The 21,961-nt window shown below is 41.3% G+C and overlaps 1 protein-coding gene across 3 annotated transcripts in view; it reads left to right on the top strand.

The window, feature by feature from the left end:
* The first annotated feature begins 1,414 nt into the window (after positions 1-1,414).
* MINPP1 (multiple inositol-polyphosphate phosphatase 1) overlaps positions 1,415-21,961 on the top strand; it is a 69,017-nt gene continuing 48,470 nt past the window's right edge. The window contains exons 1-4 of one of the 3 annotated variants that reach the window (XM_059397411.1): positions 1,415-2,052; positions 4,786-4,983; positions 10,509-10,606; positions 20,769-20,902. In XM_059397411.1, the coding sequence (XP_059253394.1) occupies positions 1,416-2,052; positions 4,786-4,983; positions 10,509-10,606; positions 20,769-20,902 (1,067 nt within the window). In that variant the 5' untranslated portion in view covers position 1,415. Of the gene's footprint in view, positions 2,053-4,785; positions 4,984-10,508; positions 10,607-20,768; positions 20,903-21,961 lie in introns of those variants that run through there. The other 2 variants (XM_059397410.1, XM_059397412.1) reach the window with 2 other exon arrangements.

Below are 21,961 nucleotides of genomic sequence, written 5' to 3'. Positions count from 1 at the left end.
ATAAAATCTTTTAAAAAAAAACAAAAAAAGTAGGGGTTAGGAAGTCCATAAAGAAAAGGTACATGTTTACCAAATATTAATTTGAGCTAAGTTCTGTGAAAATATCACTGACCCGTGAATATTCAGACATTCTATAAAGTGGAATATCAAAAAAAGAACATATGTCAATGGGAAAACGGCTTCCTGCTACAGACCGTCTTAAAATCTGCAGCGGCCAAGTTGGAATCTATTCCTGATTTTACACCATTTTGTTCATCGTTTAACATTTAGAAGTACACCTCTCTGAACCGGAGGCACCTCAACAAGGAGAAAAGTAGTTAAGCCAAAGATTGGCTTACCAAGAGCAATTTAGTGGTGTCTTTGAAGGAAAAAACCCCATTACAAAGACAGGATCCACACTGCCTTGAATTTGGATCACCACATGACTTCTTTAATCTTGATTCTTTTCCCAACAAGCATACAAAATTGTGCTCAAGCGGAGAAACCAAGGCATTGTTCAGATTTGTGATACTTTTTTCCTTGGATCAAAGAGTCTGAGCATCCATCTATGAAAACACGTAGCTGTTGATCTGAGTCTGTAATTACACGGGAGCAGTTTCAGCTTGGAGGGATGGTAAGCAGAGAGCAGGTTTGTTCCACAGAGCAGATTGGCTCACACTTAATAATGCACCGATCACGGGCTATGAGTCAACATGCCAAGGGATCAGGGCTGTGCTGTCCCTACTCTGAAAGCCCCTGATGCCAACACGCACAGTCCTCCTGCGGTGCTGTGTCGCTGAGCGCAGCTCCACTGGCCCAGACACTACCAAAGGCTCGGGAACCGGATTTCCTGGAGAACAGAGCCTTTCTCCGGTTGTGGCCGGCCCGCCTGGACGCTCTGTTCAAACTCCAACCAGAGAACAGGTTTGGACCTCGGGAGGCAGGCTGGGGCAGAGGCCGGGGATCTGCTCTGTGAACAACAGCCTCAGGCGCCCGCAGCGTGGTTCAGAGAGCACGTTTTCCGCCCCGCAGGTGGAAAGGGCGTTACAGAGTGTCCTGTGTGGCCCGCCTCGGACACGCGGGCTCAGTCCCGACCCAGGGCATTTCAAAGATCGGGGCAGTGGCTGAGTCAGTCCCGGAGGCGTCCGCCGCAAGGAAGCTCGCCCACGCGAGAGGCCCAGCCGACGCCAGCTCCGCTTCAGCCGCAGGTCTCCGAAGCTCCCCGGCGTTTTGCGCCGGTGCCACCGGAGCCGCAGGCAGGAGTCCCCGCGCGCCCCAGCGTTCCCGGTACGAACACCCGCATCTCCCCGCGCCGCGCAGCGAATCCTGGGGGCCCAGACCCAGCCGGAAGCACAGTCCGGGCCCGCCCCCTGCCCGCCGGAACCGGAAATCGCTGTCCCGGCGGGTACGTCGCCCTCCGCGGGCCGCGCCTCACCATGCTCCGCGGGCCGCAGCGCTTCATCAGGGTCTCGGTGGCGCCGGTCGCTGCCCTGGCTGTGGCGCTGCTCTCGTCGCTCTCGCGCTGCTCCCTCCTGGAGCCGGAGGACCCCGCGGTTTCGGCGCTCAGCCACTACTTCGGTACCAAGACCCGCTACGAGGATGCCAACCCCGGGCTGCTGCCGGACCCCGAGGCGCCGCGGAGGGACCCCGAACTGCTGGAGGACACCTGCACCCCCGTGCAGCTGGTGGCCCTCATCCGCCACGGCACCCGCTACCCTACGGCCAAGCAGATCCGCAAGCTGCGGCAGCTGCACGGGCTGCTGCAGGCCCGCGGGCGGGGCGACGGGCGCGCTGGCTCCGCGGGCGGCCGCGACCTGGGCGCCGCGCTGGCCGACTGGCCGCTGTGGTACGCGGACTGGATGGACGGGCAGCTGGTGGAGAAGGGGCGGCAGGACATGCGACAGCTGGCGCTGCGCCTAGCCTCCCTCTTCCCGGCTCTGTTTAGCCTCGAGAACTACGGCCGCCTGCAGCTGGTCACCAGCTCCAAGCACCGCTGCGTGGACAGCGGCGCCGCCTTCCTGCAGGGGCTGTGGCAGCACTACCACCCCGGCCTGCCGCCGCCCGACGTCGCAGGTGACAGCCTGGGGCCGCCGGGGGCAGGGTGCGCTGGCTCGGTGTCCCCTCGCTCCCTCCGTCCCCAGGCCCCGGGTGCCCATCTCGTGTCGCGTGTTCAGGGCTGGGTTGTCTGTCTCCCTTGTCCCCACGCATATTCATCTGTCCGTTCATCAGGGATGCAGTGCACAACTTTCTGGGGCTGGACGCGCTAGCGGGCGTCGGCGGACGGGACAGGAGAGGAGACGGCCGGGCGCGGTTCTTCGTGTCCCGTTCCCAGACAGAATTGCCCCTTCTCCGAGCACCAGCCCTGCCTTTCCTCCCTTCCTGGCAGCTAGTGCCAGCACTTTCCTTCCTCGAGCTTTGTTTCTGAAAACTGTTTGGGTTTTTTTACTTACCGATTCTTTTCTTTTCTTTCTTTCTTTTTTTTTTTTTTTTTTAATTACATTGGTTCTGGACCCACATCCCATATTAGGAAGCGACTCTCAAGCTCTCTTGACTGCTGTGCTTTTTTCCCTCTGTTTTGATCTTGTATATACTGTAGACTTACCCTCCCTGTCTCTGTGGTTCAGGGTCATACTCAGTACTTGTCTGGTTTATCCCATTACTTTTGCGGAACTGGCGAGATCATCTCATGGGGCCCTGGAATTCCCTGGTATTCCACAGGTGAAGAAGCTGAGCCCAAGAATGCCTTGTTCATTGTCCTTGGTTCATCTGAGGACCAGAGTCAGGCCTGGAATCCGTGCCAACCCTCCCCCAGAAAGTTTAGTTGTCACAGATACTAATAATAACCGATACTTAAGGCCTGCTTTATGGCTTTGTGCCAGGCATGCCTGGCATTTATTTCACTAATCCTTACAAAAGCCCTCTATTTTCCCTCTACCTAACAGATGAGGGAATTGACCACAGAAACACTAGTCTGCCTGTTTTTGCATGGCTAGGTATGGACCCAGGAAATCTGATTTGGAGCTTGGTCTCTTAACCCGTATACACTACAGTCCATTCGTCCTGTAACTAGGAGTAAGGATGAAAGCATATAACATGTTTGTGCTGGAGGAATGAGCAAGGGTTAGTATTTTGTTGGCCAGTTTTTAGGTCAGAGATGACATGAGACATTGTTTAGCTTTAAACCCAAGTGAAAAATAAATTAGACTAGTTTGTCATTTTTCCAGTAGCATTTTCTCTTAACACAGTTCAGCCATCTCCAAGAAGTCATTCTTTTGATTGTGTGTTATGTTGCTGCTATGTGGGTAGTTGTCTTGGCTGACTTGTTTACTCACTTGTTGAATTGTGCTTTTTAGTGATTAATATAGTAGAAATTCCCCCCACAAATCTGTTAAATTCAGTAAACATGCAAAGCAGAATATATTTTGCTCTGGCACAGTGTATATAGTGTACACCGAAAAGGGGCTACTGGCCCTGCTGGGATGAAGTCTTAGGGATTGAACCCCTTGCCTAGCTACTTCATTATGATCTCTGTAGTGTGTGTGTGTATGTGTGTATATATATATATATATATATATATATATGGAGAGGGAGAGAGAGTAAGTTGCCTGTGGTGTACATCTGGGTTTTCAGGGGAGTCCACTGAATTAGATTTTGTATTATAGCAATAGGACAATACCTTTGTTTCTGTTTAAAGAACAGCAGGAATGAGTTAGTAGCAAGGACAAAGAATCCAGATCCACTTGGGAAGTTGTATTTTGAGGCCACAGAAAAATAGGACAAAGGTCACTTATTTTCCAAGTCAGGATGTTTTACCAACTATAATCCAGTTGGTAGTGACATCGGGTAGAATTATCCATTTCAGGAGATCCTGAATTAAACATGCAACATACACATAAATATGTTTTTTCAGACTCCCATCCAGAGCAAAACGGTATGACTGATTTGATTTTCTCATTTTGTAGAGAGTAGTGGTATTCTTTGTGTTCTTTTCATAGTAAATTATTGGAGAAATGATGATTGAAATCGATGTGCTTTGAATTATGACAAAAAACAGGCACCCCCCCCCCAGTAGTTGAGGCATGATTGTAGATGCTTTTATTACACATATTTGCTGCCAAATTGGGAAAATAATGGAACTTAGGGATTCTAAACGGAAAACATATGGGAGTTTTAGTCATAAAATAAACCAAAAGCAGAAGCACCAAGCACGATGAAATACAGAGGACCCGAAAGGATGTTTTGTGCTGTTGTCAGTAGTTTTTGTCCAAAGCACTCTTTTGTGAAGTAACACAGTGTTGGGAAAGTTCGTACAGAAAATACACTATGTAGGCTTTGGCTTAGAGGAGAAAAACAGATTTGATCTGCTGAATTAGTCTCTCAACATTGTAGTTAGGAACATTGCTAGTTTTCAGTTTGCTTTCTCCAAGTTTTCAGTGCCCGACAGAAGTAGTACTTACAAACGCGTTTCTGCACTTATTAGGCTTTTCCTGTCTGATTATTTTTGTTTTCTTTCAGAAAATATTTATTTCAACCACCTTTTTTTTTCAGCATATAGTAATGCAGTAACATTTTATCTCTGATTCCCTGTTTCTTTAGTCTTTTCTAGGATATACTTTCTTGAATTACTGCCATTACAAATGGGGAATAATTTTGCCCTGTCTCTCTTGATCATTGTGCGCTAAAGACATGCCAATAAATAAACAGGTTTTTAGTGTTTTTTCACACTTGAAACAAAATTTTTAGTAATTTGAGATTATCATTTATGTTGGTATATGTATAAACAAAGTTTTTTTTTTTCTGTTTCAGACATGGAGTGTGGACCTCCAAGAATTAATGATAAATTAATGAGATTCTTTGATCATTGTGAGAAGTTTTTAACTGAAGTGGAAAAGAATGCTACAGCTCTTTATCATGTAGAAGCCTTCAAAACTGGACCAGAAATGCAGAACATTTTAAAAAAGGTTGCAGCTACTTTGCAGGTGCCAGTCAGCAATTTAAATGCAGGTAATGTGCCCATTATCTTTCATTTGAACTCTGAAATAATTTTAAATGGTTCTCAAACTCCGAAAATGAAAAAATATGGAAGCTTAACATAATTCCTTTTAAAGGCCCACGATTGATTTTACATTAAGAAAATAATACACTCTTGTCAAGAAAATGGTACATATCATGTTTACTGTTTTGAGATTCATATACTTCTTTGAGCTTTATGTAATGAATGTACACGATTTTTGCTATATCCTGGAATTTTTTTGGGACAGAGGTATATAAAGCTTTGACTTGTAAGCATTATTTATATAAATTACATTTTAAAAAATTATTTCCTCAAAATGATAAAAGTGGAAAATTATATAGCTGTTGAAGCTGTTCAGAAGTGTGTATGTGTTTATGTTTTGAGGAGGGATATTAGAAAGTAAAAAAAGCAAAGTAGTGTGGGCATTTTCTTTGAGGCCTTTAAGCCTAGAGATGCTAAAAAGAATGCACATTTGTGTCTGTCAAAAGGTGTTGCAGTAGATAGTCTGCCTGTTGCAATTTGTCATGCAGCCTTGTACACCGGGGGGTACAGGGGGGCACTGTTAATAATTATGCTGGAGAAAGCAATGTCTACAATAGCCAAACTATGGAAAGAACCTAGATGTTCATCAACAGATGAATGGATAAAGACGACGTGGTGTATATATATAATGGAATACTATGCAGCCATCTAAAGAAATGAAATCTTGGGGTGCCTGGGTGGCTCAGTGGGTTAAGCCTCTGACTTCGGCTCAGGTCATGATCTCAGAGTCCTGGGATCGAGCCCCGCATCAGTCTCTGCTCAGCGGGGAGCCTGCTTCCCCCTCTCTCTCTCTGCCTGCCTCTCTGTCTACTTGTGATCGCTGTCAAATAAAATAAATAAAATATTAAAAAAAATGAAATCTTGCCATTTGCAAGGACGTGGATGGAACTAGAGAGTATTATGCTGGCGAAGTAAGTCAATCGGAGAAAGACAGTTATATGATCTCTCTGATATGAGGAATTTGAGAGGTGGCAGGGGATTGTGGGGGGCAGGGAAGGGAAAAATGAAACAAGATAGGATCAGGAGGGAGACAAACCGCAGAGACTCTTAATCTCACAAAATAAACTGAGGGTTGTTGAGGGGAGGGAGGGTAGGGAGAAGGTGGTTGGGTTATGGACATTGGGAAGGTATGTGCTATGGTGAGTGCTGTGAAATGTGTAAGACTGATGAGTCACAGACCTGTACCCTTGGGGCAAATAATACATTATATGTTAATAAAAATAAATAAAAAAAATTATGCTGGGGAAGCAGGTGGAAAGCCAGGGCACATGTGCACCTGCCAATAGGAAACAAAGAAAAAATAATGGGATTTTTCTCTGATTTCTAAGAATTCATAATTCATATAGCAAATGTCGACAGCATATAAAGATTGGGGATTTCTTATATTGTGAATAAACTTCCAAAAGGCTAGAAGTTGGGAAAATAATAGATTAGAATCACAGAGCCTGAATGCTTTATAAGCATCAAAAAAATGAAGATGCCGGGACGCCTGGGTGGCTCAGTTGGTTAAGCAGCTGCCTTCGGCTCAGGTTATGATCCCAGCGTCCTGGGATCGAGTCCCACATCAGGCTCCTTGCTCCGCAGGGAGCCTGCTTCTCCCTCTGACTCTTCCTTCCACTCTGTCTGCCTGTGCTCGCTCTCACTCACTCTCTCTCTGACAAATAAATAAATAAAATCTTTAAAAAAAAAAAAATGAAGATGCCTGTACTAGCATTTAAAATTGAATTTTTTTCTTTCCCCAAAGTGGCTAAACATTGTGGTCACCTCCAGAGCTTTAAAATTTATTTATTTTAGGGGCACCTGGCTAGCTTAATTGATAGGATATGTGACTCTTGATCTCAGTGCTATGAGTCCATGTTGGATGTAGAGATTATTTAAAAATAAAAATTTAAGAAATGATTTTAGAGGCAAGTAATTTAAGCCTATAGATAATAATAAAGGCTGATACAATGAATGAATGTCGATATACCCACAACTCAGTTTTATCAAATTTCAGCATGCTGCAGTTAGTTTCTTTAGGGAATTGAAGTCCATCAGTCCCTCTCTGGAAGTTTATTTCTCTTCTTTTCTTCCTAGCAGTAGTCATCATGAATTGAGCATTTAAATCACCCCATGCCAGTTTTTATGTTTCTGTACATAAATGGTACTTTTTTTTGCAGGTTTTAAAACTTAGATGAATGGTATTGAACTATGATTTCAGTCTGAAATTTGATTTTAATTCAACTTATTTTCTATTCTTAAAATTACTTTAAAAGATTTTATTTATTTATTTGAGAGAGACCGAGACAAAGAGAGACAGCGCATGAGCAGGAGGAAGGGCAGAGGGAGCAGCGCAGTCCCTGCAGAGTGGGGAGCTCAGCACGGGGCTCGATCCTAGGACCCTGAGATCATGACCTGAGCCGAGGGCAGACGCTTAACCAGCTGAGCCACCCAGGCGTCCCTCAACTTTTTATTTTTTATTTAATGTGTGTGATTTTAGTCTTACATTTTAACTTTATGTACTGAATTCGTTTATGTAACTATACCAGTATCTAGCTATGCCTTTGGTTAGTAGGGGGTTAGACTATTGGAGATTTTTTAAAAAATAGTTTTTAGTCTCAGATTATTTGTGTTTTACTGATGAGGTGACTGAGAGCAACTTATTTTTGGAGGCAACATAAGCATAGTGGTTAAAACCATTGGTTCTGGAATTGGACTGTTGTATTTGACTCTGTTTTACTGTCAACTAACTCTGTGGCCTTTACAAGTTCATTATTACCTCTAGGCCATAGTTTCTTTTTCTGTAAGGTGGGTATAGGAACTGTACCTTTCCTTTAGGATTATTCAAGGATTATGTGAAATTAATTAATGTGGAGCAATAGTACAGTGCCTAGCAGAGTAATGGCTCAAAACTACTGTAGCTATTTAAATCCTTTTGTTTTTAACATACAGGGGTGATAACATATGTATTTACTGTAACTCCTTTTTACTTAGCAGTGTATCTGTCTTATGTAGATCTCTCTCGTTTTTTCAAATTCTATGTGATTTCATAGGATATATGATTCAGATTCTAGGTCAATGACAGTTAAAAACTTATTTAACCCATCAGATTTTACCTGTGAAGGGGACTGGACCTAATACAGTGCAAATTTTTTTTTGTAGGAAATCATTTTCCTACTGAGATTTTTCTTAGTTTTTCACCCTTTCAAATGATGCTGCAGTAAATATTTTTATAATCTGGTTTTTGCCCTAGAGAATTTATAAAGTGAATAACTGGAGGTGGAATTGTTGGGTTTAGGACAATGAATATTTTATTTTTATTTTATTTTTTTTTAAAGATTTTTATTTATTTATTTGACAGACAGAGATCACAAGTAGGCAGAGAGGCAAGCAGAGAGAGAGAGAGAGGAGGAAGCAGGCTCCCTGTGGAGCAGAGAGCCCGATGTGGGACTTGATCCCAGGACCCTGAGATCATGACCCGAGCCGAAGGCAGAGGCTTAACCCACTGAGCCACCCAGGCGCCCAGGACAATGAATATTTTACACCTTGACACATACTTCCAGATTGCTCTCTGAAAGTGTAGAAATTATGTCAACAATATATGAGATCTCCCCCTTATCCAACAGTAGCTGTTGTTAATCGTTTTGATTTTTGCCAGTTTGATTAATGAAAAATGGTATCTGGCTTTAATTTGTATTTCTTTGGTCACTTGTGAAGATGAGCATGTCTTCCTGGGTCTGCTAGCTACTTGCATTCCTTCTGGGGTTTGCCTCTTCCTTATCTTGTCCATTCCATTTCTATCAGATTATTTTTGTTTTTCTTGTTCTTAGAGACCCTTTATGTGTTACAGATTTATTAATTATATATCCTTTAATTTTGCTTGACAAAGGATAAATCCTTTGCCTATTGTATGCTCTCTATGTATGTATGAACCTGTATGTAACAGGTTCTCTTCATTTATTGCTCACTTTTTAAGTTTATGGTGCCTTTGACTGAACCCTTTTTGTCTGTTACATAGCCATGTCTCTGTCTTTCCATCGTGGCTGTTTGATGTTGTATTTTGCCTAAGAATACTCTCTTACCCCAAGATTACTATATTTTCCTATGTCTTCCTTTATTTTACTTTAGTTTTTAATGTTTAAATCTCCGATCTATCTGAAATACCTTTGAGGTTGCAAAAGACCGGCCAGGAAGTCAGCACGGTCTTTGTAACACCTCCTGAAGAGTTCACACCTATTTTGCAGGTGGGATGATTGAGACTGAGAGACTGGAACCCCTTGCTCAGGATGATTAGTGGCAGAGTTAGGTCTCATAGCCTGTTGTTTTCTCAAGTGTTTTTTTGGTGAAATTTTTCCGATAACTTCCTTCCAGTTAAAGAACAGACCATTAGGATCGACTTTTATAGTCTCAGAACTAGAACTCTGAGTGTAAGACAGGTTCTTTTCATCGAACATCCATGGCCCTTAGAAGTCACTACATTATATTAGGTATTAGGATTATTAACCCTTTTGTCTATTCAATCAAAGTTTGTAAATGCCTTTTGCGTGTGTTCTTAATTAGATATTCTTTTTGTACTATATACTGCCTTAGGGGAAGTTCTTTAAACTCAAACCTGGTTCCTTGGGAACGAGGAGAGACACTGAAGTTAAAAAGCAAAGCGCAGGGCAGCCCCACAGTGGCTCCCGTTCACTCTGTAGCATCGAGCAGCGGCCCCGTGCCTGTGGCCAGACAGCACAGCCACCTCTTATAGCCAGGGACTTGGTGCCCCACCCTTCCCTTCAAAACCCAGGGCTATTTAACGGTCATATAATCCGTTCATTCTCAGTGTAAAAATCCAGGTAACTTAACCTGACATCTGCCACCTCACCGAGCAACGAAAACTGAAAGACGGGTGCCATTAGCATGCTCTCTCTCTCCCGTGTGCGACTTTCCCCTCTTCAACTCTTTCCTTCTGGACCCTTGGTTTTCCCTCCCTCCTGACATCCCATTTACTCTGCCCTCTCTCCACCTTTTGCAGTCCTCATCCGTTTTTGCATCGTCCTCTCTGTACTCCTGCCTCACAGAACGTTAAGCGTTGTGTCCTTAAGAGTGCGGTTCAGCAGAGGTAGTTTGTTATTCCTCATTTTCAAGATGGGTTAAACTCTGTTGGATTTGGTAGGTAAACATGCTCTTAACAAACACATTACTTTTAAAACCAGAAAAAATGGTAACTTGTAGATACCAGGTAAATGTTTTAGTTTCATTGGACTGAAATTTCTACCTCCTCGTGGTTTCTTCCTGACAGTTCTAGTTCTGCCTGTTTGGGTGGTACAGAGTGGGTCTTCATTCTCCGATAATCTGATAATCAGGAAAAGGCCGAATCATCTTTTTCTCTATGCTGAACCTACCCAGGTCCTTGGACTGTGCCGCATGTGGCATTCTGTAGCTATTTAGCCTCTGGAAGATTATGGAGAAGAGTGACTCACAGATTGTACCTTTCTTTTTTTCCCCCCAGATTTAATTCAGGTAGCTTTTTTTACCTGTTCATTTGACCTGGCAATTAAAGGTGTTAAATCTCCTTGGTGTGATGTTTTTGACATAGATGATGCAAAGGTAAGTATTATTTTTGCGGTTTCTTTGCTATTTATTTATTTATTTATTTATTGCATTATTTTTGTTGTTGTTGTTACTTGAAACAGCTTTTCAAAAAATAAGTGGAACAGGGAGCATGAACTGTCTTTGATAGACTTACAATTTTCCTTACTTAGGGAATGAATTGTTCAAATGGGGTCTACATGCTTACAGTTTGGATTCAGAAAACTTTGGAAAACATTCTTCCGTGGTGATTTGATTTCCAGATCCACCCAATTAAAACCCTATTTTAGGGCGCCTGGGTGGCTCAGTGGGTTAAGCTTCTGCCTTCGACTCAGGTCATGATATCAGGGTCCTGGGATCGAGTCCCGCATCGGGCTCTCTGCTCAGCAGGGAGCCTGTTTCCTCCTCTCTCTCTCTCTCTGCCTGCCTCTCTGCCTACTTGTGATCTCTCTCTGTCAAATAAATAAATACAATCTTTAAAAAATAAATAAATAAAATAAAACCCTATTTTACCCTTCATGAGATTTTATTGCTAGAAGGGATTGTAGAGCTGTTAAAATCCAAATTCTTTTTAAAGGAAGCCAGAGCTCAGAGAGGATGAATGTTTTTCAAATACCTAACTTTTCTTTTTTAATAGTTTTTGTGATAAATTGAGCTCCATGTTCCACCCGGTAATGGCAATAAGCCCTCCACAGTTTCTCTCTGCCTGCTTTGTATGTTCTTTCTTCCCTTTTACTCATACTGCTTCTTTCAGACTCTAGAAAGAGAAGGCCAGACAGGCCTCAGCTGACTCTAAGTGAGGCAAATTCTGGTCATTTCTGGGATGTTGGGAGCCAGAAGGTAGGGTAGGAGAGTGTTAATTGTTTTTGTGAGCATTGAGGATGTCAGCATTGGATAGGATTCTGGTGTCTGTGTGGATCGTTCAGGCATGTGGACTTGTGAAACTTCAGTCACCTCTCGCATACATATAAAATGTTCAGTATGCCCTGTGAAAATCAATTATTAAGTTTAAAACTTAACATCAGGTTTTGAAAAGAAGCCTACTGTTTGCCAGATACTAGCAGGTTTTTAAGCCAAGAAAGAGCTAATGTACATTTGAGGATAAACAAGTGCTTTATTTTGTTACTCAAAGACCAGAGTGACCACAACAGATTAAAGGTGGTTTTACGTGTTACCAGGCTCACATGGGACTGGGGCTTACCATGTGATTGGAAGCAGAGGAGAGGACCCTCAGTGAATGACTCCTCTCAGACACTGAGCACCAGTGGTAATGGGTGTGATCTGTTTTCCTCTCTGTCTGCTTCTCTCCTCTAACTGTCCAGAACTCATCTCTTAGAAATTTCCTGACCATAAAATTAATAATTATGCCAGTATTAGTATAAACTGAAATTTAGGGTCACCATTCACATGGGTCAAAATACTGCCCTCCCTTTTTTCCTTCCCTACCCAATTTGCTCGAGGGAAAAAAGTTGATAAACAGAAATAACTGAATACTGTATAAATGTTTGGTGGGCATTGGCCCCGGGAAATTCACCTTTTAACAGAAGAGCAATTTCATTTGCCCTGGTTACTGCCCATGGTGGGATGTTTGGCACGTGCTCACCAGGCCCTGCTCTCTGCGCAGTTCCTTTTGTGAGAGCAGTATCCCTGGGGTCTCTTCCATGTACTGGCAGCTTCGGGTTTAAGTGCCAGCTGCTTTTCCATGCCGCGGACACACACCTCCCATCGCCGCCAGCCACTACCTGTCCTGTTTGTCCTTGTGACATCTGCTGCTCTCCCTTCCTTTTCCTTATTTGGATCCTTCTCCTTGGAAACATTTTGCTCTTGCTTTTTGTGCATCTGTCTCTTCGGGAGGTAGTTTAACGCATTCCAAAACCCTGGAAATCATGATCTTCTTCCTTTGCCTTGATTCCCACATGTGTTAGAAGATGGAACTATAGGGTTATGCAGGTACACCCCCTGAAGTTCTAGGATTCTGGACTACTCGACTTTCTCTTTCTCTCTCTTTCCCCTCCCCCTTTTTAGTGTTATCCTTTTGTCTCTTTATTATTGCCTGTGAAGAGTTTTTTTTTTCCTGCAACTTATTTTGAAAATTTTCAAACTGACAGAAATCTTAAGAATGATAACAGTAAACACTCACATTTGTGAGTTGTTTACTTTTCTTTGCCACGTTTGTTTTTCGTCACAGATAGGAGTTTCCTGTTGCTGCCATCATGAATTACCACAGATTTAGTGGCCTAAAACAATACAGATTTATTATCTTACAGTTCTGGAAGTCAGGCATTCAGAATGAATCTTACAGTGCTAAAATCAAGATGCAAGTAGTGTGTTCTTTGTGGAGCACACAAGAGGAAAATCTCCTTGCCTTTTCCAGTCTCTAGAAGCCCCCTGCATTTTTTTATTTAAAAAAAAAAAAAACCTCTGCTTCTATGGTTATATCTCCTACTCTGTCCTTCCTAACTACTCCTTATAGGGATCTTTGTGATTACATTGGCACATGTATGTAGCCCAGAATAATTTTCTCATTTTAAGATCCTTCATCACACCTGCAAATTCCCTTTTATCATGAAAAAGAATACAGTCTTAGGTTCTAGGGATTAGGATGTGGACATCTTTGGGGAGCATTTATTCTGTCTGCCACATATATATGATCTTTTTTCTTTGCAGACTTCAAAGCACTTCTTGAAATACTTGAGTATGTATCTAAAAAACAAGAACATTCTGCTACATAAACAAAGTATAATTGTTTTACGTATATATGTAATAGTGCAGTATTCTCTAGTACATACAATATTGAACTTTTCACATTTGTCTTAATAAAGGTCTATATTTAGACTTTTTCCCCCCCTTAAACTCAGGGTCTAATGAAGGGTCACTCATTGCATTTACTTGTCATGTCTTTTTAGTTTTCTTTAGAGAAGTACTGCAGCCTTTTGTCTTTTGGACATTGGCATTTTGCAGGCGTCTGGGCTTTTTTTTTTTTTGACAGAATGTGTTTGTGTCCCATTTCCAACTTTTGATTAGGTAACGTAGACTAAGGTTTAAACGTTTTTGACAAGAATACTGTGTAAGTGATGTGTCTGCACTGAGGAATGCGTATCTTTTTGTCACATTATTGATTACGACATGTCTGATCATTTGGTTAAAGTGATTCCTGGCAGACTTCTCCATTGCAGAGGTGCTTTTTTAACCTTTGTAAATAACTTCTTTATTTAATTGGCCATGATCTGAAAATTTGAAATACATGTTTATTAAGTTAATTGAATAAGAGCTTCCTTTTTATATATTAAAGAACAAGTAAGTTTCTTCATTTAAAAATATCAAGTTCTCTTTTGATTTGTTTCCTGTGATTATTTTCTTTTTTAATGATTTGATAGAAAATAACTTCTGTCTCTGCTTAGAACTTTCCACTGTGAAATAGGTTTATATACTGAAGTATTTAGAGATGAAATAACTTTACTTTAGATTTAAATTTACTTTAGAATAATCCATTGGTGGGGTGCCTGGGTGGCTCAGTCGTTAAGCGTCTGACTTTGGCTCAGGTCATGATTCCAGCATCCTGGGATCAAGCCCCATATCTAGCTCCCTGCTCAGCAGGGAGACTACTTCTCCCTCTCCAGCTCCCCTGGGCTTCTGTACCCTCTCTCACCTCTCTCGCTGTCATAAATAAATAAAATCTTAAAAAAAAAAAAAAAGAATAATCCAGTAGGTGATGGTGGGAGATAACTAAAACAGGATTAGCCAAATGATGATTGTTACTGAAATTGGATGATGGATACACAGGGGTTCATTATATTACAGTTCCCTATTTTTCACATTTGAAATTGTTTATTAAAATATTTTTGAAGGGGCGCCTGGGTGGCTCAGTGGGTTAAAGCCTCTGCCTTCAGCTCAGGTCACGATCCCAGGGTCCAGGGATCAAGCCCCACATTGGGCTCTCTGCTCAGCGGGGATCCTGCTTCCCTTCCTTTCTCTCTCTTCCTGCCTCTCTGCCTACTTGTGATCTGTATCTGTCAATTAAATAAATAAAATCTTTAAAAAAAAATTTTTTTTAATTAAAAGTGAGTAGACATTTATTAAATTCTGAGAATCACAGAGATTATTGGATATCCAGAACCTTGTGAAGTGCTGGACCATGGGTGCCTTCATAAAGCAGATCTTGTTTGGGTGCCTGCTCTCTGCTAGGCACATGGTTGGAATGGAAGATTCTAACATAACATAGGCATTATCCCTTTTAAGGAGTGAAAGACACAAAGCATTGGAAGGCAATAGGATGGCTGTAATTAGGTATAGGGATACATAAAGGAGAAAGTTGGTGTAATGGCAGTCGATCTTTATAGAAGAAATGACGCATGAACTAGGTACTTTTTTTTAATCTTGTTTTTATTCAATTTTGTTTTTATGCTAAGATTTTATTCTAGTGGCGAGAGAGAGTGAGCTGTGGAGGAGGGGCAGAGAGAGAAGCAAACTCCCTGCTGAGCAGGTAGCCCTGGGCGGGAGGGGTGGGGGGTGCTTCCCAGGACCTTGAGATCGTGAACTGAGGTGAAGGCAGGTGCTTCACTGACTGAGCCACCCAGATGCCTCTATTCAACATTATTAAAGATTTACCTATGATGATGCTATAGTTCACTTATTTTCATTGCTATATGGTATTCCATTATATGAATTAATCACTTTTACCTACCCCCCCAAGTCCATTGTCTTATTGGTAGACGTTGGGGCTATTAAGAACATTATCGTGTAGGTCCGTTGGGGTGTATGCAGACATATTTCTGAAAGTCTGGGTCTGTGGTAGAATTGCTGGATCACAGGTTATGTAGAACTTCAAATTTACTAGATAATAATGCCAAACTGTTTTTGATGTCCCAGCTTATGTTTCTGTCTTCTTTTCATATCTTTTTTTTTAATGCTTTTGACTTTATTCTTTTAAATCTTTGGAATTCGTGTTAGTACGTTCATTTACTCAGCAGTTTTCATTCGGCTGACTGTTTCAGGTATATAGCAGTTTTCTTTTTCTTTTGTGTGTTTGTATAGATGCTGTGCTGGTTCCCCTTTTTAATTGTTACTCATCTTTGCAGCAAGTTCAGCTTTTCTTCCTCCCTAGCCGGCCAGTGTGGATGAACAGCTATTCAGAAAGGAGTAGTGTTCCTTCTGCTTCAGAGTTGCTTTCCTCTGAGATCCTCTGCAGGTGCTTCCTGCTGACCTTGACCACCAGTCTGTCTCCTGGGAGCAGTATTACAGACTGTGCAGGGAGGCTCCCCTCAGGCTTCATTCTGTGGCCTCCTGGTTTCAAGCTAAGAGGTGTTGATTGTGCTCCTCCTAGTGTTCCTGTGCTTTTGAGGATCTGTCTCTCTGGTTTTGTGAGATGTTTTGATTTTCAGTTCACTTGGGAGCCCTCCCTTGTTTATGACTGTGGTCAGGGGGATAAAGGTCTCCTGATCTCTATGACGAAGGCATTTGTATTTCTGTTTTTCATGCATTTTCTTTAGGGTGATTTTGAGAGAACAGAGAAGTATATCCTTATTCCATCATATTAAAACCCAAGGTTTTTTTATTTTCCAGTGAAGAACACTTGCAATTCTTTGTCATAAAATGTGATGTGTGTTTGGAGTAGTCTCATAGTTACTGATGTAGTTTTTGAATGTTGGTGTGTTGGTAGGGTGAGGTCTGGAACGGACGGCTAAGAAAGAATTCTTGAGACATCTTTGGTGCAAAAAGGTGGTTTTATTAAAGCACGGGGACAGGTCCATGGGCAGAAAAAGCTGCTGCCCCGTGATTGTGAGAAGCAACTGATTGTATACTTTGGGCTTGGGGGAAGTAAAGATGAGGGAGGCTTCGGAAGGATTTTCACATGCTGAAGAGGACTCAGGAGAAACTGGAGGCCTTGCTGTTGTCAAACCGAGGTGATTGTTCCCTCTAGCAAGGAATTAACTTGCTAGAGGGGAGCTTCCTAGAGGAATGTTAATACTCTGCCCTATCCCGAGTATTTGTCAGTGGGCTGCAGGTTGTAAGGACATTTAATTTTGTTTCCCACATCAGTTATCATTACCAATTAAGGAAATTCATTTCTTGCTTACTGAAGCCTTCTATTTATTGTTTTTAAAATCAGGGATGTGTGTTGAATTGTTGTCACCCAGGAAGATGATTGTGGTTTTTATTTATTTATTTTTTAATCTCCCAACATAGTAAACGGTTAGTACATTTTCTAGTATTGAATCATCCTTGCATTCCTTCTTTCTTAAGATAAATTCTCTTACAGACTGCTTTTTCTCCTAGTTAGAGCTCACATTTCTTGTTTCTTCATGTATTTCTAGCAATTTTTTATTTACTGGACATTGTGAATATTACATTGTTGAATGCCTAAATTTTGTTGCCTTCCTTTATAGACTTCTGAATTTTATTTTATTTTGCTGTTAGGTTACTTGTGGGTCACCTTGATCCCTTTGATGTTTATTTCTGAGTTTCATGCTCTGGATCTGACCTACAAAACTCAGAAACAAATCTTTATTTGTAAACATACCTTTACTGTTAAGTGTGACCCTTCTGGGGTCTATGTTGGATGTCCAGGTGTCTAGTGAAATTCTCCTATTTAGGCTGCTTGGAACTTGAATATCTCCCAGCCTTGTGATAGCTCTGGAATTCAGCTTATAATTCTCACAACACTGAGCAACAGAGTCAAGAGGACCCCCAGGTTTCTGGAGCGGTTTTTTGTGTAGCTTCTTCCTTTCTGATACTCTGTCCTGCTAATTCCAGCCCCTTAAGACTGCGTTCTGACTCCTCTCCTCAGCAGGACTGCATGATTCTGCCTGACATCCCTTCCCCTCACTACCCCTCCAATCTCCGCAGGCCACAGTTTCAAAGTGCCTCCAGGCAGAAACCTGGGCGTTTGTAGGGTTTGCTTTGTTTTTCTCCTCTCCGTGATCACAGTTCAGTGCTTAATACTCAATGACTGAAAACATTCCTTTTACATATTTTGTCCTGTTTTCTACTTGTGTATGTCCAGCGGGCATGCCTGGTGTTACTCCATCATGACAGATGATATCTTCTTTCAGTAGACTGCTATATTTTTTTTGGCAATTTCATTAAATTGTTTAAATGAATTAAGCATTCATTAAATTGTGTTTGTAGTGAGGTTGTTTATGGCCATGGCTCTCATCTGTGAGTGGTACTGCTGGCCCGGCCCTATTCCTTTTCCTGGCTGGGGGGTTAGAACACAAGGCGGGGATTTCTTTGTACACCAGTGACTAAGAGCCATAGTTGAGAGCACAGGAATTGCAATGCAGCGGGCTGAAGTTTTCCTGGCCCTTTTCTCTGTGCTTTCTTTGTTCAGTTTTGGGTACAGGCTTCCATTGTGCTCCTAAAATGAGTTGAGAAGCTTTCTGACATAAGAAAAATGTTAAGGTTTGAAGTCAGCAGTCAAGAAAGTATTCTTGTGATGTCTTTGGTGCAAAAAGGTGATGTTATTAAAGCACGGGGACGGGACCTGTGGGCAAAAAGAGCTGTACTGGGGTCATGAGGAGTGGCCTATTACATACTTTCAAGTTGGGAGGGAGTTAGGGATGACGTGAATCTCTAAGAAATTTTGGAAGCAAGGTTTCCAAGACCTCGAGGGGGCTAGCTGTTGTTGCGAAAAGGTCATTTATTACCGTCTAATAAAACCTGAGTCACGAGACCCTTCAGATGTGTATCGGTCGGCACTATGCTTGGGGGTGGGTGATTGCCAACATGTATCTTGGGGGGTTTCGAGATAAAGAAAATTTCCGAAGGAATTTTTATGTTAAAGTAGACTTACAAGATCCTGGAGGTCAGGTTAATATTGCCTGTTGCTCTCAGCAAAGTGTCAACATCCAGGCAGCTGAGTCTCTAGAGGAAGGTCACTCTGCCTGTTTCAAGGACTTGTCTGTGGGCTCTAAGTAGTGAGGACATTTAATCATTTTTTTCTGCCTGTGTTTCCCACATCACTTCCCATCCTTTCCTGTACCCTGGAATAACTTAATTATTAGGAACTAACTCTTCTTGAAGGTTTGGTAGAACTCCTACTTTAAACCAAATATGCCTGGTCTCTTTCAGATAGACTTTTATCTCTAGTTATTTTGTATAGTCAGATTTTTCTGTGTCAATTTGGCTAATATATATTTTCCTAGAAAAACTGCTTATTCCATTTACATTTTCTGATCTTTTTGAGATAACATTTCAATAGCATGCATATGTGATTTTTAAAAAATCTTCAGGCATATCTCCTTTTTAATTTCTGATACTGTTTTATTTCTTGGATTTGGCAGAACTTTAATTCTTTTAATTTTAATTCTTTCATTTAAAAAAATTTTACTTTGTCCCTTTTGCTAACTTCTTGATTTAGTTGCTTCTTTAATGTATGGTTAGTTTTGTTTTTGGTATATGGCCCTTTGCTCTTAAATTTACTATGGCTTGCACTTAGTTTCTCTAGGGGCCTTTTTGGGGAAAAATAACAATTACTGCAGTCTTCTCTTGTACCCATTTAAAAAAAAAAAAGATTTTATTTATTTATTTGACAGAGAGAGGGACAAGTAGGCAGAGAGAAGTGGGGGTGGGGAGCAGGCTCCCTGCTGAGCAGAGAGCCTGAGGTGGGGCTTGATCCCAGGACCCTGAGATCTTGACCTGAGCCGAAGGCAGAGGTTTAACCCACTGAGCCGAAGGCAGAGGTTTAACCCACTGAGCCACCCAGCCGCCCCGTACCTATTTTTATTTTTAGGTAAGCTCTACACCCAGTGTGGGGCTTGAACTCTCCCCTCCCCTCCCCCAAGATCAATAGTCACAGCCAGTAGCCCAACTTGTATCTTTTTCCAGGGTATGTTTTAGTCCCCTGGTTTTGGTGTTTATCTGATCATATGATACATGAATACAAAGTTTAACATTCAGAGAAAGTCTGCCTTAATCACCAGTTGTAATTCAAGAGATTCCACAGAGATCAGTCCCTGCTGTCTGTTCAGTGTGTACCTTTTTAACCCTTTTCAGTGCTGCTATTTATAATCTGTATCACTCTTTTTTTTTTCTTTAAGATTTTATTTATTTATTTGACAGAGAGATCACAAGTAAGCAAAGAGGCAGGCGGGCGGTGGGGGTAGCAGGCTCCCTGCTGAGCAGAGAGCCCAGTGCGGGGCTCGATCCCAGGACCCTGAGATCATGACCTGAGCCAAAGGCAGAATCTTAACCCACCGAGCCACCCAGGCACCCCAATCTATATCACTCTTAAAACAGTAAACAGTATAGTGTGTGTTTGTAGGTATGCATGTCTTGGTAATAAATGGTATTATACTGTAATTATTCTTAACCTGCCCTTCTCATTCAGTGTGTCTTGGAAAGATCTATCCATATCAGTACATAGAGGCCTACAACATACAAGTTTTAAATAACTGCCTAGTATTCCATAGTATGTGTATACCATTGTTTAGTCAACCATCTGCCTATTAATGAAATTTGGGTATTTTCAGGAATCTTTCTCCTGCCTTATAAGCAGTACTGCTGTAAGACGTTCTTAGATGTGCTGTCTTGTGTTCATCTGTGACTATGACTTCATAAGAAATGAAATTAAATGGGCCATAGAAATATATGCTTTCATGGATTTTGCCAATTTGCACTTTAGAATGTCTGTACCAGTATATATTCCTTTCCTATATCCTTCATCTACTTTTATTACCATTTTTGCAAAAGTGATACACGAACCAAAGTAACTTGTTTTCTATCTGGTTTCTAGCTTTATAAAATTCTTAAAAGTTCCTGCTCCATTGTTCACATCTTCCTGTGGTACAATGAAGATTCTTCTGTTTTTCTCTTTTTTCCTGTACATATTTTTGCTATCACTTGAAAGTAATTTTAGCAGCAAGGGGAAGTGAGCACCTGTCTTTAGCCCTCTGTCTAGAGCGTCCGTGGATGCTGGGTTATTGGCCATGAGTACTAACTCACTTTTGCATGCCGGTCCCCACGTCCCCACAATTCGAGTTCTTGTTTCATCGTAAATCTCTGCATGGCATGGACTTTTGGGGCAACTCTTAAAAGCTGAAAATGCAAATATAAACTCAGTGAATGCTAAGATTCTACTATACTTTGTGGAGAATGGTAATTAAACAATGTCACCTTTTCGGAGAGTCATTAAATCAGGGAATCTGTTAACATTAATGATTTTTGGAATTTTTATTTTTAGGTATTAGAATATTTAAATGATCTGAAGCAATATTGGAAAAGAGGATATGGGTATACTATTAATAGTCGATCCAGCTGCACCCTGTTTCAGGATATCTTCCAGCACCTGGACAAAGCAATTGAACAGAAACAAAGGTAAAAACTTAAAATAACTTTTCTTGATATGTATTCTCTTTAGTGCCCAATTAAGCTTCTTAAAAATATTTTAGAATGGATGAATTTTTAAAAATAGGTTTTGCTTGTGTTTTTAAAAAAAATATATTTAACATAATAGCTAGGCTTATGAAAAAATTAGATGACATAATGTGAGTTATAAAACGTTTAAACCCTTCGTTCAACCCAACAACTATAGAGCATTACTTATGATTAGCATGGGCGGTGGTTCCCTTTTCCTGCTGCCTCTTGCCCCCTCTACTCCTTATCCCCTGTGACTGCTCCTCTCAGGTTGGTGGATATCATTGCTTTGCCTGTTTAAAAATAGTCTTTATTATAAATGTGTGTGTGTAAACAGTATGTTGTTTTGTCCAGAGTTATATGCTCATTGTCTTCTGGGACTTGTTTTTTTTTCCCTCCTTCAGCATTACATTTACAAAGTCAAAAACTAAACATTTTTACTATAGTGTAATATTCAGTAATGTCTGATATTCAGTAATATCTGATACTCAGTAAAGAAGTACCACAGTTTATAGCATCTTTTCTTATCAGTGGACATTTGGATAGTTTGTTTTTGCTGTTATAAATCGTGTAATTGCACATGGCTTCTGGTAGAAATACGAAATGTTTTTATTTTGAATGAGAGTTTCTAATGGAAAAGCCTTTGTTAACATTCATACTTTTCAACTTTTCAAGGTTTAAAAAAAAACTTTTCATAATTTAAACCTGTAATAGAACCTAACTAACTAAGTTAACTCCATTTTATTTGATAATATGCTTCTCTGAGAGCTTATACATTAATAATTAGAGGCAAAAATGCTATAAAGACGAGACAGAAAGACTGAAGATTGTGTATTTGTGTCTGCAGTGCCAAGTTTTATACACACATGTAGAGAGAGAGAGGTGTGTGTGTGTGGATATGACTCTAGTTTAGGAAATTTTCTTGGGCTGGATGGGAGTTAGGGAAGAAAACTGGATTGAGTAGTTTCTGCTACCAGACACTTTTCGTGGGGTGGTTAGTCAAAGCAGGTCCGTCTTTGA

This window comes from Mustela nigripes, chromosome 4 (assembly GCF_022355385.1).
Source record: "Mustela nigripes isolate SB6536 chromosome 4, MUSNIG.SB6536, whole genome shotgun sequence".
Taxonomy (NCBI): domain Eukaryota; kingdom Metazoa; phylum Chordata; class Mammalia; order Carnivora; family Mustelidae; genus Mustela; species Mustela nigripes.
The sequence above is the reverse complement of the archived record's forward strand: the minus strand, read 5'-3'. Positions and strand labels throughout refer to the sequence as shown.